The following is a 22,134-nucleotide window of genomic DNA, read 5'->3' on the forward strand; positions in this document are numbered from 1 at the left end:
TGTGCCGCTCAGTGGACTGGAAGTTGACAAGTGTTGATGTTGGGAAATAGAACAGTAAACCAGTTAGGGCGTGCGTCAAGATGTCGCTGGCCTGTGTTGCTGTTGAATGACGAAAAACGTGTTCCTTGAGTGACATCAGAGACTTACTATCTTCCTGATACCAGGGGGAGAGGTCTTCATGGCTTTCTTCTGATCCAGAGTCTGCATGTCTGAATGTAGAGTGAACACCTGGTACCTGAGAGACGATACACTTCTGTCAGAGACACACTACACAATGTGCAGCTGTGTTATACTATGGTCAACACAATCAACTGACCAGATGGCACAAACAATTAATAAAAGGTCCATGTTAAAATATATGTTTGTATTGTTCAAAGTTTAATTTCTGTATTTTACAACCTGGACCATATTTTCCCATGCACTGATGTCTAAGTGACTAAAATCTTTGAAATTGGTCCAGTATTAAAGCTTTACTTCTTTTTTTATATTAATGAATGTCCGTTACATTCAAGCCATTGCCAAAGTTGATACAAAGCTAATTAAGACTATCAGCTCCACACAACTCTCTCTGGATTTCTCTGTATGGGGGGGCTATAGACCTTTTTGTTAACCAGCATAATCCTTTGTGTTTAATCAGAAACGGATCCGAAATCGCCAAAATCACCTGACTTCATTTAAATAAACAATACTTTTAGCGTACATTTCAACCAACCAGAAGCCACCCAAACCAGAGTGGTGATTGTTGGAACAGAGAAAAGACGAACCAAGACAGACTTTCATAGTTTTACTTTGTTTCTGTCGACCTTAAAAGAAGGGTGTTGTATGCTTACTGATTATTTACATGGAGTTTGGTGAGTTTGGTGATGGTGATTTCGGGGCGGTTTCAAAACTAAAAGGATCTTACTCTGTAACTAAAAGGTCTATCTCTGTAGGGATCCTTTCCATAATGTTGTCTGACACTTAGAATAATAATCTGAGCCCGTCAACGGCAAAAACAGAACTTTTAGTGGACAGAAATTGAAGGTGAACAATTGCCCATTAACGTTACATTGCAGCTTTAGCTGCTGCCGACTGCCGCGGTCTAACTTAATACTAAACCAGTTTCAAAGATTGTGGTTCCAATCAATGACTTACATACAAAAACATAGGAAAATAGGGCCCAAGTTAATAAAAACACAAGCTAAATCAAGATGAATCCAGGACTGAGTTTACATCTATTGATACAATATTTTGTTTATTATATATTTTAAGAATGCTTCATTTATATGTGTATAAAAATACAATAAAAGAAAAATCTCTACCTTATCATGACTTTAAAACAACATGACTAAAGGCATACAGTACTATAGATATTGCATTTAAATATCTTCAGTTTGTCTTATGTACAGTATACGTATATTACCTGTCAGAGTGGTTGGAGAATCTCTTATCGTCATACAGGATGCGACCCCTGAGTGCCACTATGTCATCGTATCCAGGAAGAAAAATCAGTACAGCACCTGAAGACCAAGAGATAAAATAAAAAATAAAAGCTCACATTCTAATAATCCTGAAATATCATCCGCATTCCTGAAAAAAAATCTGGCTGTGATTAATAGCCATTTTCACTGGCAACGGGTCAACTTGGCAGTGTGAATCTTCTGTTGTTGCCATGCAGCACTGCTCAATAAGCAGCTAAGTTGTTAAAATAAGAGATGTTTCGATACCAGTATCGGAAAAACCTCCGGTACCGCCTAAAATGCTGGTATCGGTAAGTACTGGAGTTTATGCACCGATCTGATACCACGTAATTTAGCCCCGAAGAAAATCCTCTTTAAAGTAGTTTATTTAATAGTCTTTTTCCGTTATGACCGACTGTCAAACTGGATAATTAAAGAAAGTTCTATGGCATTCATTGTTTGTGTTTGTTCATGTTTCACAAAAAGTTTAACCTGAGCCAGACCGTACAACAAACATAGAAATCCATACAGGGATAGTAGTATACGGCTGTTAAAACATAATAAAATATATGACACACTGGTATCGGCAGATACGCAAGTTCAGGTATCGGAATCAGTAAGCATAAAATGGTATGGTAATAAAGGAATAAAGTATCAGACCATCTCTGGTTAAAATCTAGTGCTGAGGCTCACCATCACTGGTGGTGGAGCAGATGTTGTGCAGCAGATCCATGATGAGGTCCAGGTCCACCCACTCATCATCAAAGCTGTGGTGGTACAGTTTGAGCAGCTCCTGCTCTTCGGGGGTGCTCATCTCAGCATTGCCACACTGCACCAGAGTGGACTCACCCAGGCTGCTCACCTCCCCCAAAGGACTGCACAGTAGCAGGAATGTAGGTAGGTAATCCAATAAGTTTATAAACTTTCTAAAACAGTATTTCAATGTCGACAAGCCTTTACTTTATGTATAGTTTCTTTAGGGCATGTAAAAGATGCTGCTTGAAGGTAGGAAAAGAGCGGACCATTACTCATTTACATTACATTAATAACTAAAAGAGTTAAAGTATAAAGAATTTAAAGTGCTGTACCCCAATTTAAATCTTCTTCATGGAGCAATCTTTTCCGTATAGGCATATATACATCTTCACGCTGAACATTCCAGACTCACTCTTTTTTGAAAAAAGAGCTACTAAATATAAATGGTCAATAGCATTCACCGCCTCTCTTCAGCAAAAAAACAACAAACCAATGAGAGGAACTTCTTTACCTCTTTTTAGGGTAGTTAATCAAAGTCAACATTACACTCACATGGAAGATTTGAGGAGATCCATGGCATCTATCTGCTGGAAGTGTTTGGCAAAGTCCAAGGCTGTCCTGAAATGAGATGAAAACACTGTCGCTCAATGCACTGGATGCATTAAATGCATTGATTCATATATGCCCAACAGCTTGAAGGAGTATTAAAAGAGACCTATTGTACCCCATTTTCAGGTTCTAGAACTAGAACATCTTTACTTCCTTTAATGTTAAAAAAACACTGCTGCACTTGTATTCACTGTCTGTCTGGGACGCTCTGCTGGAGCGCCTGTCTGTTTAACCCTTGTGTTGACTTTGGGTCAAACTGACCGGTTTTCAATTTTTGTTTTATATCAGAAAATATAGGACGTAGAAATAAGCGCTGAAAATGTGTAGAAGAAAAATTCATACTGACATGATACAGAGGTTTGGCTCGCAGGGAATTCTTTTAAATATGTTTACTAGAGCCCGACCGATTAAGGATTTTAAAGGCTGATATCGATACAAATATTTGGTGATTAAAAAATCCGATATTCCGATATATCGGCCGATATATATATATATATTTTTTTTTTAAATCCAGAAACGCATAACAAAAACTGATTTTCCTAACAGTTATTTGTAGTTATTTCTGAGTCCTCACTAAAAAAAATATGATAATGTAGTTTAAAAATAAACTTGTTTGTTTTATTGTACAGTCCCTCCAGAAAAACGCGATTATGCGACCGCATAATTCAATGCATAATCTGCCAAAGTCTGCATATTTATGCTGGGGCCGCATTTTTTTCAAATGCACCGTACTTTCGCCGCATAAATTGCAGATTTCCGCACAAAATATGCAGGGTTTGCATGATTTCATAATCCCCGCATTTTCGTTGCAAAAAAAGTCACATATCTTAGCAGAAAGTTGAAAAATGTTGTGTTTACTTCACACAAGAGCAGCCATTTTCCCCTGTTGCCATGGGAACGTTATGAAGTGACGTAATTACGCAACGTGAAAATCATCGAAAAGCAGGTGTTGGAGGTTGAATTTGACATGTACTTTGAGTCTCTTAAGGTGGGATCCAATAAGAAAGCTATCTTAATATCTGATGTCTACTCAAATTTCTTTGTTTAAGTGCTCCTGCTGTCTATATTATTGATTTTTGAAAGTCTCTCTTTTGTATCTTTTATTTCCCTGTTCTGTTCTATTATTTGTATATATTTTTGTATCTTATTTGTTTACGTATTGCGATAACTGAATATCTGTAAACTATTTTTTGAAATAAAGTTAAAAAAATAAATAAAAAAAAAGGCTGTTGGGGGAAATCACTTTTTTTTTCTCTTTTTAATCAAACTGCAATTTTTTAAGAAAACAGATATTTAGAAAACGTGCCGCATAATCAAGGATTTTTGCCCGCAACAATCACAAAAAAACTCTGCGTTTTTCTGGAAGGACTGATTGTAACAGAACATCAAAATATATTAAATTTCTGATAAATAAAATGTATACAAACTTAAGATATGAAACTTAAAGTTCTTTGAACAAAAACACAATAACAACAAAAATCATAGTGTTGCCAACAGGGACGTTGTAGAGCGCCCTCTGGTGGCCAAACTATGCAACACCAACACTCAGAACATGGTTGAATGGTGTTTCGTCCGTTTATTTTATTTTTTAAATATTCATTTATTGGCCATTATAAACCTGCCAACCTTGAAGAAAGTGTATGAGTACAAGTTAGTTATATAATAATATTACTGTCTCTGAATTGTAATGCTTACACTACTTTTGCGTTTCTTTTGAGTTACTTTCACCAAAATAAAAGCGGAAGTATTCTTGGCAGGTAGCTTGTGAATTTCACCAAGGGGTCAACAAAGTCTCATCTTTATCCACTTTAATACTAATATGAATAAATCATAATTTATTCATATTATTTTGTATTATTAATCTGATGCTGCAAAGTAACTAAAGCTATAAAATAAATAGTTAAGTAAAACGTTCAATAGCCTACTTGACTCTAAAGTGTGTTGGACTAGAAGTAGCCTAATAAGATTAAATGAAAAATACCCAATTAAAATTGAATCAAAGTAGCCGACGGAAGGCTATAGTTACTTTCCACAGCTGATAAAATGTAATATTACGTGTAGCAAGACTAAACATTAATTCCCGACATGTTATCTGTCAGTTGCTCGTCACATTGCGGTTGTCACTGACAGGACAGCTCGAGCGTAAAAAACTCTGGAAAATAATGTCCGTGTCGCAAATGTATCTCTGCAGTCATTTCAACCACTGAAGTGTAACGTGTTACTCCCATCACTGATGGACACTATGAACGTTTTTTTCTAAATGCTTAGTACGAAAAATGCGTACATGTTGGCAGGTCTTCCATTATAAATGCCGATACCGATAGTTTGGAAAATGCCTAATATTGGCCCGCCGATATATCAGTCAGGCTCTAATGTTTACTTCATTATTTGAAGCTTTTGGCCACATTTAACATGAACATCCAGCACATTTAACATTCAAGATATGACGTAAAATACAGAAAAGCATAATAGTATAATATAGCATATAACATTATAGTATAGCACAATATTGCATAATTATCGACTGGGATGACGAGTGTATTTATTTGTGTATTTATTACTTTTAGTACTTTTATATTCAGGTACGGCACAGCAAATTTCACACAGTACACAAGCTTGTTCAATGACAGTAAAGTCTATTCTATTCGTTTCTAGGTCTCCTTTAAAAATAAACAATGTGGCTGGTGTAGGTTTGTGAAGTGAAAAATATAGTGGCCTGGGTGTAAAGTTTGCGGTTCGTAGCGCTACATTATAGGTTATATTGTGAAAAGGTGAAAATACCTAGCTGTAAAAGCCTGTCAAATTATATGCCTCCTCCATTTCTATAAACAAATGGTTGTGACTAACAGTAGTAATTGTAATGGGACTTAAATTAGCTTTGCGGCCTGACATCAGCTTGGTAACATAACGTGGTGGATGTCCTACCAGCCATTGGATGCCTTCAAGTTGATGTCTGCCCCCATGTTGAGCAGCTGCTCCATCTGTGTGAGGAACCCTCGACCTGCTGCCGCCATCAGAGGAGAAGTCCCTGTGTCACTGTGCCTGTAGTCCACTAGGTAAAAGAAGACAAGTATGAGAACAGCTGGAGCTTTCACATCTCATATCTAAAACGCAGGTATTTCCATTCATTTTATATGGGAGTAGTGCGTCTAGGCTGCGGCAGGGTTTGCAAAAACTTTTGGAGAAACGCAACCCCATGTCACGCTGCGGTGGCCAATCATGTACCCGGAGATCAGATTTGTCGGTGCGTTTTAAACTATGGTTTGAGGTGGTGTGAGAGTCCCGTACAGGAAACAACACTGCCACAAGAAAGTTTTAAAACACTATGGAGGGTAAAAAAACGAAACAGCCCACCCCACCAAAAAAAAAGAAGCTGCAGTGTGCACGGTACCTTCTCAGCACTCTCAGCACCAATTTGCCAATTCCCTACACGGTGAAATGATAGATAATACAGTAGAAAACCGCTTCTTCGCCCGTACCAAAAACCACTACTGCTCCTGTGGCTCCTATAGACCTTTGTCCTTACTAAATGTTGATGTGAAAGTACTGGCCAAGACTGTTGCTCGTTTGGAGAGGGTTTTGCCTTTTATTAATTCTGAAGAACAGAATGGTTTAATTAAAGTAACACTATGTAACTTTAAGCTGCAGCTGTAGTTCCAATGAGACAACCTGTGGGGGGACAGTCCCGACAGTCACAGCTAGAAACTGGTGTTAACCAGACGACCATTACCGGCTTTGAAAAATACATTGCTGTGGACGTCGTTTACTTGATTAATGTGTTTACTGTGTTAATGGACTGAGGATGGGAGGAGGATTCGGTATTTGGTTTCGGCAGAATCTTAACCAGTGGATTATTATATACGCCACAAGCTAGTGTTCAAACAAACACCCGTTCTGAATATTTTTCACTAGAAGGAGGGACACGTCAGGGCTCTCCTTTATCACCATCTTTGTTTACCTTGGCTGTTGAACCGCTGTCCATTGCATTACGATCCTCCACCAGTTTTAAAGGTGTTTTTTTCGCTATATGCAGATGATTTGTTGTGATATGTATCCCTCTCTCTTGTTGGATAGATAATGTCATCAAAATGAATGTTTTGCCTAAATTTCTTTCTGTTCCAATCAATTCCTCTGTTCCTACCTAAATATATTTGACTCCCTTGACAAAATGATAAGTTAATTTACTATATATTAGTGATGCACCGAAATGAAAATTCTTGGCCAAAACCGAAAACCGAAACCGAAACACTGGAAGAAATTATGCCAATTATTAGTACCATTGCATTTATGGCTATGACTGTATACTAACTTTACTAAAATCAAGGCATTGCAATTGTATAAATTAATATTAAAGTTTAATTAATAAAATATCTAGCAGAAATATGGCTACAATCTGATAGTCACATACAGTATACAGTAGCCTAAGAACAGAATAGCTTACCTATTATTATTATTATTTTTTTTTTTTGAGGCACTTTCTTGCAGGATTTCACTGAACATATCAGACAACGAGGGTGCATGCCCCTCATCTGGTGCAGAGAGACCAGTCTTTGTTTCTGCGCTCTGATCTCCTGCACTGGGCGCTGCTCCGTCTCCGTCTCCACGCGGGTTCTCCGTCTCCATGGCGGCCTGGATCATTTCTCGTGCGCCCTGCTTTATTTCCGCATCCAAGTAATGGTCTTTATAACGCGGATCAAGTACAGTCGCGATGAAGTGCAGAGGATCCGAATAGATCTCACTGAAACGTGTGCTGACAGACTCTAAGAGCACTTTTCATTGATTTCACTCCGTGGTCCGTCTCAACCTCGTTGCCTAGGAGACGCTTTGCAGGTGGATCGGGTACTGACACACGTGCAGGTCGCGGTTTCTGTTTGCGTCATCACAACATTTTCGGTGGCCGAATATTCGGTGCATCCCTACTATATATGGGGTGCAAAGTCCCTACAGATCCGTAAATCATTACTTCAGCTATGTAGGTTTGGTGGTGGTCTTGCCCTACCGAACTTTCAATTTTATTATTGAGCTACTCACATTCATAAAATACGTTGCTGGTTTGTCTCTTCTAATTTAACTTGGTGCAAACTGGAAGCCCTATCTTGCTGTCGGACATCTTCTATATCTGCTCTCATATATTCCTCCCTTCCAACAAAAATCTCATTGTATGTTAAAAATCCTGTGGTGCTTAATACTTTAAAAATGTGGTATCAATTCAGGAAACATTTTAAATTTGTAACAGCACACCTCTATTTGGTCCAGTATGTAAGAATAATTTGATCCCACCCCCCATCTCTTGATGATTGAGGGTTGTGTGCCTTCTTTTTTTCTTTTCTGTGTCTTCTGTGTTTGAAATCTAAACTGTACAAAAGGTCTATTTTCAAAACTTGATTCTGATCTCAATAAAATATATGTTTAAAAAAAAAAATTATTAAAAAAGCTAACAAGCACTGAACTGCCCGGGAGTTTGTCTTATAGCTGAATGTTTCCTGCAACAACAAACCAACATTACCATTAACTTTTAGACCTGCTCTCGCTGCCCCCTGCTGGCTTCTTGCCTTGTGTGTGTGCATGTGTTCATGTCTTTGTCTGATGTTTGTCTGATTGTTGGTCTGTTACGTTTCTTTTGTACATTTTAGCTTAATAGTACTTTTTACCAAATGTATTATAATGTTATATTGTTTTGTAAATATGTAATTTAATTTCTTTCAGAGTGACTTTTACCATCTGTCTAGGGACTGCAGATGAATAATAGCCTTCTGGCTAAATCTGGCATATTGACAGAAATGTATATTAATATGCACTGTCCCTGTAATTAATAAATAAATAAATAAATAAAGAACTCTGTCTCGCTCCTCTCTTTTCTTTCTCTCTCTCCTGTGAAATAAAGCTGCCTTCAAGTGCAGTCGGAAACGTCAAAATCTATCAACGTTTTGACGGAAAATGTTTTTAAAAGTTTAAAAAAGGAACAGTTCAACATTCTTTACAACAGATGTTTTCTGCTGAGAGTTAGAGGCGTCTTTACGGTAAATATGAAGTTAAAAAATACACACTTACACCTCAACAACTTCGGTTTTTATGGGGAGTTACGAGCAGTATTGAGTGGGCCATATGGATAAAATCCTATATCATAATGTAGAAGTTTCTGGAAATTCAGCTGAAAAACTGTTGATTAAAAATAAATGAATAAATAAATAAATGACATGAGAGATGACCACATATACTATATAAATCATCTACTGGAATTTTTATCACCATAGTACCATGCGCAATTCTTACCATTCTAATAGTGTTTACATGCTACATATCCAAAATAGTATAATGAATGATTCCAGAAAGGTAAGCCATACCGTTAACATTTTCATAGAGGATTAGGTTGAAGAGTTGAATGAAAGCATCCTGGTCTTCATTGAGGAAAACGTTGGAAATACAAGAGTCCATCTCCTTCTGCAGCCACGGCTCCAGCTGTTCTGCATCATTGTCAGGCTGTGGCACAAAATGGTACACTGACTCAACCTGGTGCCAAGCATCGACAGTTTCACGCAACACAGCAACATAACTCAACATAACTTCTCTGGCTAAAAAAAGGATAACTCTGGGAGTTGGAAGGGGTGTGTCACGATTCTGCCTTCTCACACTGGTTTTCACACAGGTTTGTGGATCTGAGTGTTGGAATTTCCGTTTCATATCGCATATCGTTCCAGCCCTAATCACTATAGCATGCAGGCTCCACTAATGAAAGTGGACAGATACATCAGATAGCAGGGTCCACATACAGTATTTAATGAGTGGGGCGCTTGAATTGTTATCTTGCAACATCGATAACGAGATGAGATGCTGAACACTGGACGTGAATGGACCTTTTGAAGCAGTGCATAGAGTGGTGTGTGTGTGTGTGTGTTAGGCATGGGCCGGTTATCGCTTTCAAGGTATACCACGGTATGAAAAAGTCACGGTTTCAAAATCATCCTGCGGTATGAGCTGGTTTTTTTATGAGTCATCACGGACAGAAAGTGACGGTCAGGAATCCCTCTGCCTTCAAATGTGCAGCGTAGAGTATCACGGCCTCTCCCCCTCCTGTTGGTGCGAGTGTCTGTGCGTGATGGCTGCAGTAGATGAAACCTTCAAACTCTTCCCGCACGTCTAAAAAGATTAACAGCTAATGTTATGAGAGTTAATGTAGCATGTCTAACAATGGTGAAATAATGACTTCAGGCTGCTACCGAGGCAGATAACATCAGCTTTTTTCCTTCCTAACGTAACTTCCCTAGGCAGACAAGTACACATTTTCTGCTAAGTTAGTACTTTTACTGTAGTGTTAAAATAAATTGAGCTAGTATCACGTCTGTTGTTTAAGTCTTCCACCGTTGTGTACCGTTGGTTTTGCGACTATCTGTGTTGTACAGAGAGAGCACGTGTGTGCACAAAGTAGGCACACACACTCTCTCTCCATATGTATATGTGTGCATTTACATTGAGAAAAATTGAATCGTAGCATTATTTATAATATTCATAGTAGTGGGTAATTGTAGTTATACATTATTATTATATAATACATTTTAGAGCTGTAATTGCAATACCGCAAAACCGTGGTATTGTTGCTGAAGGTTAACATACCGTTAGAATCTCATACGTGTGTGTGTGTGTGTGTGTGTGTGTGTGTGTGTGTGTGTGTGTGTGTGTGTGTGTGTGTGTGTGTGTGTTGTTTACCGGCTTGTTAGAGGTGTTGTACCCTCCGTCCAGGTAGCTGCTGTCCTGGAGCAAGCCTAGGGCAGACCCCTCTGTCCTCTGTGTCTCCTCAACAGAACCGTTCTCCACCGCCTCACACCACTCCATCAAACGTTTCTGCTTCTTCTCCTCTGAGAACCAGAGCGGGTGATACACACAGGAGATAAACATGAAGCCAGATGGAAGGCAGTCATGCTTCTTTTTTTATTTTTTATTCAGTCTGACTCAGTGGACTTGTTAATTAAAAAGCGTCATACTTCTCTGTGTCTCTTCCTTGTATTTCCTCAAGTCCTTGTTGTTAAAGCCCGTCAGCCTCAGAACGTCCTCCAGAAAGAGTTCCCTCACTTCAAACTGTCTTCCTTTGACTACAAATACAAAACTCTTCATTTATTAATGATAAAAATGATGTACATACAGTTCCACATACAGCGATGACCCACACACCTGGGGGGAAAACACTGAATTCCAATGTTTTGAGTTAATGATATCCCAATCTTTGTATTTAGAAGGAACGGTCTCTTAAGTGAAATGTGTTCTAGATGTAACAACTGCTCCAGTATTTATCAGTCTTTGTGCTGATTCAAGGTAAAGATTGCGCATGTGATATTTGCAATTTCTGGATAATGTTGTTTGTCCCTTTATTTAAATAAGTAAATGAAGGTAAATAAAGGTTTGAACCATAGGCCACTTTAGTTCAGTTTTGACCCCTGTTATTTGAAGTTATGCTTCTCAGAAATGGCATCAGAGTGCAGGAATGGTACTGGGGTTTGTTTTTATTTTAAAAAATTAGGAATTTGTTTTGGGATTTCAAAATGATTTGGCCTTTTAGCCTTCATGTCCACAGGATTTCAATGCACCACATGTATTTGTATATGAATGAATATAGGGGAGTGTCAAGTATTGCAGGGATATAAATAAAAACATTTTGATCGGACCTTATAGTTATATATTCGTAATGTAAAAAAATAAATGTTGATAGTGTAAAACTAACAAATTCTGTCACTGCAAATTATTATTTTTTTTTATTCAAACATCTACATTTTAAAACAGGTTCCATCATACCCTGGGGGATGCAAACAGGAAATATAAATGGTTGAGTAAGCTTGTAATGAACTACTAGGTCATGTGAAGATTATAGGTGGGATATATAACCTCAGTCTACATTATTTGACAACCTAAAAACAAATGGGAAGAGGATGAACAAATTCCAGATGCAATTTGGCAAAAAATTATTCAAAAGGATTTACCCATCCTATTGTCTACGGCATGCTGTTGTACAATTCAAGATAGTACATCCACTTCCGAAAGTTAGATTGCCTAGATTTAGACCGGATTTGAATGCTACATGAGATAGATGCAAGGAAGCTCCTGCAGGTCTATTACATATGGATCTGAAGCAGAATCACAATCAGAATACTTTATTGATCCCCTCGGGGAAATTGTTACTGTTAATTGTTTTATATGTTTTGGACATATATAATTCCTGTCAACCTATTTTTCAAAACCTCTTCAAAAATGGCTGATCCATCACCTTTTAATGCTCTATGTGGTGATGCACCACAGGGTGTGCATCTGAGTTCTTAACATGCCGGCCTTTTGCTCTCTGTCAGCCAGGCGAATTATACTGTCCAGGTGGATCAAAAAGATTAGGGCAATATCTCAAGCTACAGAAGACAGGACCTTCTCTCCAAGCCTTTCTTGACATTTGTAGAAAACATGAACGCAGAGAATGTAACCCCATGGGTATAAACATTTGACTTATTTTGTGGTTGTGCGTTTGTCAGTTTTGTTTGTTTGTGTGCTTTCCCTCTTAGGCAAGTGTGAAAAATGACTGATTCCGATTTAGTGGTGCAGGTCGGGAGCTGTGTGGGAACATGGGATCAGATGGATACAGGTTACTGTTTTTAGATTGGGAAAATCTGCAATAACCAGATTAGAGGTGTTTTCTGCATCCTTTCCAACTGTCACAGAGAAGTCAACTAGCTGATAAACATGCAAACAGCACTGATGCAGAAGCAACCTTCTAAAGCAGTTAACAGCTTGGAATGAGCATTGATTTAATGAACACAGTTAGGACTTACGGTGGATAACAGGGCAGGAGCCAAAGTACTGAAGGAACAGGTCTATATCCAGCGCTGCACTGGAGAGGATCAGTTTTAATGTGGGGATCTTCTGAAGCACCTCCCGCATCTTTGTGAGCAGGAAGTCAGTCAGACCGTCACGCTCATGCACCTCGTCCTGTAACAAAATACAGCAAGTCACCTTGTTTTTTTTAACAATGTTTTTATTCATTTTTTCATTGCAATAACTTTTAAAAGCTAAAAAGCAAATTATATGACAGTATCACATGCCACACACACACACACACACACACACACACACACACACACACACACACACCTCAAATGGTTTCCAGATTTTTCTCATATTTTCCCAATTAGTTTTTTTACAGCAAGCCACTTTAAAAAGCTCCAATGTATGGGAATTTCTCCCATCTAGCGTTGAGATCATATACTGTATCGCAATCAACTCTCTCGCACCACGCAGTTCAAAGTAGGTATTACAGCTACGGTAGCCTTCAAGCTTTTTCTGATGACGCCGGTCTCTTGCCCTTTTCAATCTCCTTTTTCTTTTTCTGGGTGAAGAAGAAGAAGTTGTTCCTGAAATTTGGATTTTGAATACGTGTGGTCCTCCATGTTTCCTTCTTCAAACTTGACGGGGCCGGGAAGCTACGATACCCATTAGCAGCATTAGCAGCACCTGTGAGTTTATCATGTGACAGTGAAAACGTCAAAGGCGGAGCAGTATGTCCTGTATGTCCCTTACCGGCTAACGTATTTCAAGATGGAGCATGAATATGGAGCGTCTACCCCAGTCCATGCAAATGCAAATGTCAAATTTCAAACCAAAAGGAATACTTGGAACTGATGGTGGTGGTAAATGGTCTTCTGAAACACCTTAAACGAGGAGCTTAACACCCTCTGAAAAATCTTCTTTTTGCTGGCCTCCAGTGGTTCAACTTTTCCACTTGCAGTGACCTACTGGTGGACGCCATCACCCAGTGACATCACTGCAGGGTGTGTTTACACCCCGAGAGAGCAGTAAAACACTGTTTCATCCTTCTCTTATGTTACTTTTCAGAGAACAATCGCAGCTTCAAATATGTGTAAATATGTGACTCTTAAAACCCCCCCCCCCCATCCCTAGTTACTACACTTTGCACTAATCTTCATCCTGGACTTTACATCTGCCCATCCTATATATTCTTTGCAAATTCTGCACTCAATCCATTCAGCCTCTTTTTTTCTTATGCAACAGTTATTTTGTATGTATATATTTGTTTTTCTGTATTTATTGTTTATTTCATATTCATATTTAATGTTTGTTTGTTTATGTATGCACCTTTTACCAAGGCAAATTCCACATAAGTGTAACTTATTGTGGCAATGAAACCAGTTCGGATTCTGATCCCATAAAGCAGGCTTACAGAGTGAAGCAGTTTTTTTGAGATATGTCCTGTTTATGTGCAGTCTTGATGCTCACCACAATGACATGTGTGACAGTTGTCAGGCTGGCGTCTCCAGCCATCAACGTCCTGAGGAACACTCCACTGGTGCAAAAGGTCAGCAGCGTCTTGGGGGAGACCCTGAAGTTTCAAAGTCAACAGTAAGGATTAGGTTTTTTTTTAATGCAACCTAGGTTGAAATGGAATGCCAACTTCACAGCGATATAATGGAAAATCTGTATGGATTTTTTAAGCCTGAGAAAAGAATTATTTACCAAGTAAAGTTACCTAAATTTAACAAAACATTTTATTATAATACTCCCATTCATATGTAATACACAATAGCTCTGTGAGGCGTGTTTGTCACATTTAGAGCTCTTAAGCTATAAACTAAAAATACACATTAAAAAAAACAATTTATTCTAAATACTGCAGTAGCAGTTGTTACAATGTAATGTAATATAATATACCAATGACAATATGCCAATGTAAATGCCAACTGCTTCAGTGATTGGTGGAGTCCGATATTGCATACTATGCACTACATACTCAATATGTATGCTATTGTTCTACATACTTTCGTGTAAATAAACAGTAGTGTGTATGTTGTTGGACGCACTAAGATGTATTTTTCAACATCACTTGAGTTATTGTTTCATCCCAATCTGCTTTTGTGTCTAAAGAAGACATGTTTCAATACCATTTTGATAACTGAACTTGCCTATGGGCCCATACCAAGTACAGATCAGATACCAGTGTGTAAAAAAACTACATATATTTTGTTATGTTTTAACAGCTGTATACTACTATCTCTGTACGGATGTGATAGGATTGCTATCTTTGTTGTCGGTCTGGCTCAGGTTAAACATTTTGTGAAACATGAGCAAACACAAACAATGAATGCCTCAGAACTTTCTTTTATGATCCAGTTTGACAGTCAGTCAGAACGGAAAAGAACATAAATAAACCACTTTAAAGTAGATTTTCTTCAGGGCTTAATTACGGGGTATCGGATCGGTGCATTAACTCGCCTATACCAGCATTTTAGGCGGTATCAGAGGCTTTTCAGATACTGGTATTGAAACATCTGTAATCTAAAGCCAACGGTAGCTTGTGGGTAGCACGGTGCAACGTTTTGTTTTCTTTCCTAAACTCTGACTGACTGGCGCCAGAGCCATGGATATATAATAACAACGGCCAGAGCTCACGCACACTCCACGGTCAAGAGCGTAAAAATCAAACCACTGACGTAAACAGCACCTGTACTGTCGTGTAATACCCCAAGTCTCACCAAATGGAGTAAACTGAAACGCTTCACACACAAAATATTTATTCATGACGCTCTATTTTGATAATCAATATGAATATTTTTTTTATGAAAAAAAGTAAATATTCTGATTCCAGCTCCTAAAGTGTGACTATTTTCTAGTTTCTTCACTTCTCCGGGACAGTAAACGGATTAAATACTGACTGAAATTTTTTCACCTTTTCTGACGTTTTATACTCCACTAATTGGTCAATCAAGAAAGTAATCAACAGATGAATCGACAATGAAAATAATTGTTGGTTGCAGCCCTAGAAGGAAGCGTACTCATGGACGAGACCGACACCGCGAATATTAATGCCGCCCTCATTGGCTGAGCTGCAACCATAGAAATAAAATGGATAGAAAGGCAATTGAACGATTTGTCGTGGTCATTTGATTGGTACACAACAAAATGGCGATTGTTGTTGGTTGTCATGGTAACAATAGTATATACAGTGGGGCTGTAAACTGGGAGGAGTGCCGGCCAATGCATCTTGGGAGACATTCTCGGAGCTGCGGGGAGTGGGGGGGGGGGGAAGACAGTTAGACCGCAACGGGTCAGCGGACAGTAGGGCTGCACAATGAATCGCAATTTTATGAAAATCACAATATGAACTAGTGCAACATCCGAATCGCAGGGGGGACGCAATATTTTTTAAAGGCAAAATATGTGTCAAACCATTCTAAAATAAAGTATTGTGGTGCTGTAGAGACATCCCGGCCAACAAATCCTATCCTACAGACTAAAGAATACATCTTTGTTTGGTACAGATCCTCGCAAAAATCACACTATAATAATTTTTTTATAATTTTCAATGAAAATGAGAATTATACAAAAATTATCATTCCCTCCAATATCGGGAATCATATCGCAATCGCAATATCAGTCAAAATAATCGCAATTAGAGATTTTCCTCATATCGTGCAGCCTAGCGGACGGCTACACCCAGCCCGCTGTTCAGCTCATTGTCTGTATCCAATATGGCATAAAACCACGGAGGAACCTGCAAGCTAGCCAGCCGTTGGACGACTTGTAAGTTGGCTAATGTTAGCTGGCTAACTCGGCCTTACCCCCTCACCACATTGTTCACAGAGAACAAGCCGAATAAAGCAGTCACTCATGTGGCCATAGCAACTTGTGATGGGCCAGTCAGGTGGACCACCTGCTGACCTCAGCCAACAGGAAGGGTTTTGATCTGCGTCGCCTGAAGAAATTCAGTGTTCAAGACCCTGAACTGGTTTCCATCTACACAGGACATGTGCGTCTGGTGCTGGAGTACGCCGTCCCTGTCTGGCACAGTGCCTTGACTGTATACCAGGCTAAAAGACTGAAAAGTACGCAGAAATGGGTACACAGTGTAATGGAATGGCTTCAAATGACGAGCAAAAACGCTCGTCTTTTACTGTGAACATTTACTGCTCAATATACTGCAGTTTTACACACAAGAAAGTGAACAAACTTAAGCCTGGTTCACACGGGACGATTTAAAAATTGTCGGCCGATTTTCCAATCCTGAGAGACCCCACACACGGCGCTAAAAAAAATCACGGGTCTAACAGTTTTGGTGGTACAGTGTGTGGTGCGCAGCACACGGCAAAATCAACACATCACACACAAACCGATTTGACTGACGAGCATTCCCAGGTCAGACGGGAAATCTCGCAAAATCCCTCGAGATCAAACTTCAGAGTAAACAATCATGGCGGATGCAGTGGCGATAGTTTGTGGTTTGTTTTTAACCGAAAAAAAACATTATCAAAGGAAAGGGCGATGGTCAAAGAAGTGGAGACAACGCGAGCATGGACTATACTCAGCTACATCGTGATATGGAGGGGAGTTGTTGTTTTTTCTCATAGAAATGTTTTGTTACGTATTACACAGATTAATTACCGATGAAATAAACGTTCATATATTCGTTTCCATGTACTCTGGTGGACTGCAGTTGTGGATGTAGTTATGCCCACCGACTTTACTGTATGCCACAGTCCACAGGCTGCGTGCTGGTTTGTCCCCGGGGGACACCACACACGAGGAGAAATCGGGCCAAAAAAATCCAACATGTTGGATATCCCCGATTTGAGATCGGAGCGGTCCCGACGTCCTTCCGAGCAGACGAGAGCAGTCTTAACACACCACACACGGCAGGAATATCTGATCAGATTATTTTAGGATAATCGGAGCATCCTTAAGATTGTCGGGAGGGGTGAATCGGGGCTAAAATCGGCCTAATTATCTTGCCGTCTGAACCAGGCTTAAAGCTTTTGCATCTAGCATCTCACGTTCATCTCAGTAAACTAGCAAGAGTATACAACACACAACTTCTGTGTAGGTTACTTCAAAATAAAAGCACTTCCTGTGACGGTTCACAGTAAAACTAAATTACTGTTGTGTACAAGGTTGTGTACCTTTTCACGTATCAGCTGTAAATCAAGTACTGTAGATAATGTAAATAGTGAGTTTTAATCACACTATAATATACCATACCTTATTCAAGTGCTTTTAACAAACATTTCACAACACACAGTGCTCTCGGATTGTGTACTTGGGGAGAGAGAGACGCACTCAATTGTGTCTTGACTTCAGGTCACAGGTCGTCAGACAAGGAACTGAAACTATGTTGACCATCCCATGTTGTTGTACCGTACACACTTGTTCAAACTTGTTTTTTTGTAGCTCATCCTTGAACTAGAACTAGTTGCTCTAATGTAAGTGTAATTTAGTAACACGTGATGTGTTTCTACTAAAGATTAAAAAAAGAAAAAAGGCTCTGGTGTCATTTACCTGCTCTCTAGTCTGATGTGATAACCAACAGTCTGGCCAACACTCTCCCCTCTCTCAGCTGCCACTCTCTCAGCCACAGCGATGGCAGCCAGGCGTCTGGGCTGAGTGCAGAAGATCCTGCAGGGCTCTCCATTCCTGCTGCACTCATCCAGCAGGAACTGTGGGATCTGGACAATGCACAGGGACACCCCATTACCTTAAAGAGTCCATCCTAAGGCTCTATCTTTACCATGCATACCGTGAATAGTTATCCAATATCAGTGGATTTTGTCCCTTCCAAAAATGTATACGTTTGTGAACACAAAAAGAAATGGAAAAATAAACCAATCCCTTTCAAGATCTTGTGGTTTTAGTGTCACAATATTTCAAAAGAAAACAGTTGAATCTGGGAAATAGTTCATAATGTAATAATTCTATTGACATAAATAGGGCCCCATCCGCCCTTTCACTAGATTTCCTGTCTGTATCTTCACTTTCAACTGTCAAATAATGTCAATTATGACAAAAAACAACAACACATGAATAAAAAAGGCAGAAACAAGATTAAGATTGTGTTAGGATGCTAAAATGAGCCAATTAGCCCTAAACACAAAGTACAGTCGAGGCTTGCAGGAATGATCAGCAAAAGGCTTTTCCTCTGGGAACAATGACTGCACATAATTCCATCTCAATGTGTTTGGTAGGTGTGGAGATGTTTCAGTCGGGACCAAAGTGTTGGCCCGTCTGTCAGACAGACCCACCTGTGTTGTTTTTCCAGAGCCGGTTTCTCCCATCACCAACACCACTTTGTTTTCTCTGATGAGCTGAATGATCTCCTTCTGGCGCTCATGCACAGGCAGGGATCGTCGAAAACTGTCCAGTTCCGATGGACTCCTCCTCCGAGGCACCATGGGTATGCCGTTGTTAAGGCGACCGCTTGCCCTGGTCCTGTCACAACTGCTGTCTAAAGGGAAGAGCTGGAGAATATTACGTGACCCGATACAACACACCTGTTGACTTGACACTCTATTTTCCATTTTGAAATGCTTAGTCATGGTTGCATATGATGATTTAGATTGGTTGGTGTCCTGACATTACTGTATACATTGGAATATTTACATTTTACTGAACAATGTGCAAAGTGAACAGTGATGTTTATCTGAGGTAGTGCTGCACAATATGAGGAAAATATGCGATAATGTTGATGAATATCGCAATAACGATATTACTTGCAATAAAGAAACAGATATTTAAATGTACTCCGTTCTGTACTCATCAAAATTACTTGTTGAATTTTTAAACAACTAAAAAGGAAATAATTTCAAACATGTTTATGGATCAAATTGAACATTGAATTAAATATAAAAGGCAGCACTAAAAAAAAGAATGACAGTTACGTTTTAAAGTGCAGTTTTTACTGATATTTTCTTTCAACTAACAAAAAATTTCGGAGTGTCTATTGCGATATGTTGCAGCCTTTCGCGATATGTATATTGCGGCAAAAAAATTACTTGGGTCTTTGAAAAAACAATCACAACAACCATTTGCTAAGGTACAACAGTTGTGAATCTATTAAAGTGCTCATATTATGCTAATTTTCAGGTTCATAAATTGTATTTAGGAGGTTATATTAGAATAGGTTTACATGGTTTGATTTTCAAAAATCACCATTTGTTTTAGCTACAGAGTGAGACCTCCCACCATCTTTGTTGGGAGTCGCCCATGTTCAGTACCTAGGTAAGGACTATTAGCCAGTGAGAAGCAGAGTATGAGGGCGTGCCCTGACAGTACCTAGGTAAGGACTACTAGCCAGTCAGAAGCAGAGTATGAGGGCGTGCCACGCCAGCAGCTAGGCGAGCATTATAACGTGTGTTCCAAAGTGACCCACGTTTGTCTCTGAAGTAAAGGCTGGACTACAATAGAGCTGTTTGGAGCAGTTGGTGAACAGTGTTTTCTGTTGGAGATGGTAAGTCCCTTTGGGGGGGGACTTTGGGCTTTTTCACTTTGTAAACCTATAACGTGCACAAAAAATATATATAACACAATAAAAGGAAAGGGAAAAAGCCAAAAAGCATAATATGAGCACTTTAAGGTTTTGCTCGAGTATCTCAGAGAGGAGAGACTTGTGAAAAATGTTTACAATAGGTGGGCAGTATAGACAGCACCCCAGTGGAAGTATGCACCATAACATCAGCATCGGTGCAACTCATTGCACAGTACTACTGTAGTTTAAACACAGACACTGACACTCACCAGGTTCTGAAGCCACAGACATGCCACTTTTGTTGCTGGGCTGCATGTCGATGCGTTCCTTGTTGCTGATGGGAAACCTCTGAAGTAGGCTGCGGATGAAATACAAGGAATTTTGGGAGAGTGTGAGGGGCATGGTGGGCCGAGGTTTCTCTGAACCGTTCTTCTTCCTGATGGTGAGGGAGCGATTTGGTCCTTTCCTGGGAGAGGGACAGACATTATTTCATTAAAACACTTTTTATAACTGATTCAAGGGCCAAAAACTGTTGCTGTATGCCATTAACGCGTACACCAAATAGTCCAGGCACATAATAATTCTTGTGCAGGCTCTTTGAGTAAAAGTAAAAAGAAAAAAGCACACAGACTAAAATAGAATAAAATTACCAGGGAAATAAATTAAAATAGAATAAGACAAGAAAAATTGGATACTACACAAAAGAGTGCAAAAAATATAATAAATTGTGAATATGGTAACTTGAGGATATAACTATGTGGGATATTGTATTTGTAACAAGAATGAATACACACACACACACACACACACACACACACACACACACACACACACACACACAATCTCACAAAAGTGAGTATACCCCTCACATTTTAGTAAATATTTCATTATATCTTTTAATGGGACAACACTGAAGAAATGACACATTGCTCCAATGTAAAGTATTAAGTGTACAGATATATATATATATATTACACACACACATACATACACACACATATATATATATATATATATATATATATATATATATATATATATATATATATATATATATATATGTGTGTGTGTGTGTGTGTGTGTTTGTGTATTGTATGTATGTATGTAATATATATATATATATATATATATATATATATATATATATATTGTGTGTGTGTGTGTGTGTTGTGTGTGTGTGTGTGTGTGTGTGTGTGTGTATGTATGTATGTAATATATATATATATATATATATATATATATATTCTAGAACCGTGTATAACTCATGTCACTTTCAGTCCTAGGTATACTTTCAGCACAGTTTCTGAGTGATGCTCAGATACCTGATGAACCCAGGACCTGGTGGAGGAACTTACCCTTTGCTCTTCGAAATGTAACCCAGGGACTGTGCCATTCGATGAATGAAAGCCCTCTCAGTGCTGGACAGGGAGGAGGGAAACTCCATCTCTGCTCCGCCAGGGAAAAGAAATTGAATGAATATTAGGGCACTCTACAAGACTCAACCATCATACCTTGCTGCTCACACTGGGACGAGTAGTAGTAGTTGACCCAGCAGAAGAGTTCTGCTTTTATTTTCTGATATAAAAAGAATCAAAAAACAGGCGGTACCTTTCTGGTCACTGTAGCGAAACCTCTCCAGGGAGAGGTTCACAGCTATCTTGACTTCTTCATCTATGTGGATTTCTTTGAGGCCTCTGGACTTGGAACCACGTGGCGGTGTGTTCCTGGCAGGTTTCTGTGATGCCGTACCAGCGTTCGACATGATGCACTGCAACACAACAACAGTTCATCTTACCAGCAGGGACAGCAACAACTTTTTTGTGTTCACCAAGTTTGGGCAAAACATCAAATGTTTCCTGACTTAAGTCATAACCTTTCCAGATGTTATACTATTTATTTACAAATTCCTATGGCTACTTGCGTTAAAGGGGCTTTATGCAGTTTTGGCCATTTCTTCGCTGTTTTCTGGCAGGTTTCTCTGTAGAGCCCCCCCTACAGCTCCTATGTTTCCTCGTGTCTGACTCCTCTCTCAGTCAGTCTGTCGTTTCCTCT

At 39.2% G+C, this 22,134-nt stretch overlaps 1 protein-coding gene across 1 annotated transcript in view; it reads right to left on the reverse strand.

Moving 5' to 3' along the window:
* LOC120545833 (3'-5' RNA helicase YTHDC2) overlaps positions 1 to 22,134 on the reverse strand; it is a 73,468-nt gene that overhangs the window by 47,537 nt on the left and 3,797 nt on the right. The window contains exons 3-17 of the mRNA XM_039780448.1: positions 21,691 to 21,850; positions 21,438 to 21,528; positions 20,352 to 20,548; positions 18,860 to 19,062; positions 18,120 to 18,286; positions 14,070 to 14,172; positions 12,608 to 12,764; positions 10,784 to 10,891; positions 10,509 to 10,657; positions 9,149 to 9,284; positions 5,730 to 5,856; positions 2,748 to 2,813; positions 2,133 to 2,314; positions 1,403 to 1,499; positions 148 to 235 (exon numbers count right to left, since the gene is read on the reverse strand). Of these exons, the coding sequence (XP_039636382.1) occupies positions 148 to 235; positions 1,403 to 1,499; positions 2,133 to 2,314; positions 2,748 to 2,813; positions 5,730 to 5,856; positions 9,149 to 9,284; positions 10,509 to 10,657; positions 10,784 to 10,891; positions 12,608 to 12,764; positions 14,070 to 14,172; positions 18,120 to 18,286; positions 18,860 to 19,062; positions 20,352 to 20,548; positions 21,438 to 21,528; positions 21,691 to 21,844 (2,025 nt within the window). The 5' untranslated portion in view covers positions 21,845 to 21,850. The remainder of the gene's footprint in view (positions 1 to 147; positions 236 to 1,402; positions 1,500 to 2,132; positions 2,315 to 2,747; positions 2,814 to 5,729; positions 5,857 to 9,148; positions 9,285 to 10,508; positions 10,658 to 10,783; positions 10,892 to 12,607; positions 12,765 to 14,069; positions 14,173 to 18,119; positions 18,287 to 18,859; positions 19,063 to 20,351; positions 20,549 to 21,437; positions 21,529 to 21,690; positions 21,851 to 22,134) is intronic.

Source organism: Perca fluviatilis, chromosome 17 (genome assembly GCF_010015445.1).
Source record: "Perca fluviatilis chromosome 17, GENO_Pfluv_1.0, whole genome shotgun sequence".
Classification (NCBI taxonomy): domain Eukaryota; kingdom Metazoa; phylum Chordata; class Actinopteri; order Perciformes; family Percidae; genus Perca; species Perca fluviatilis.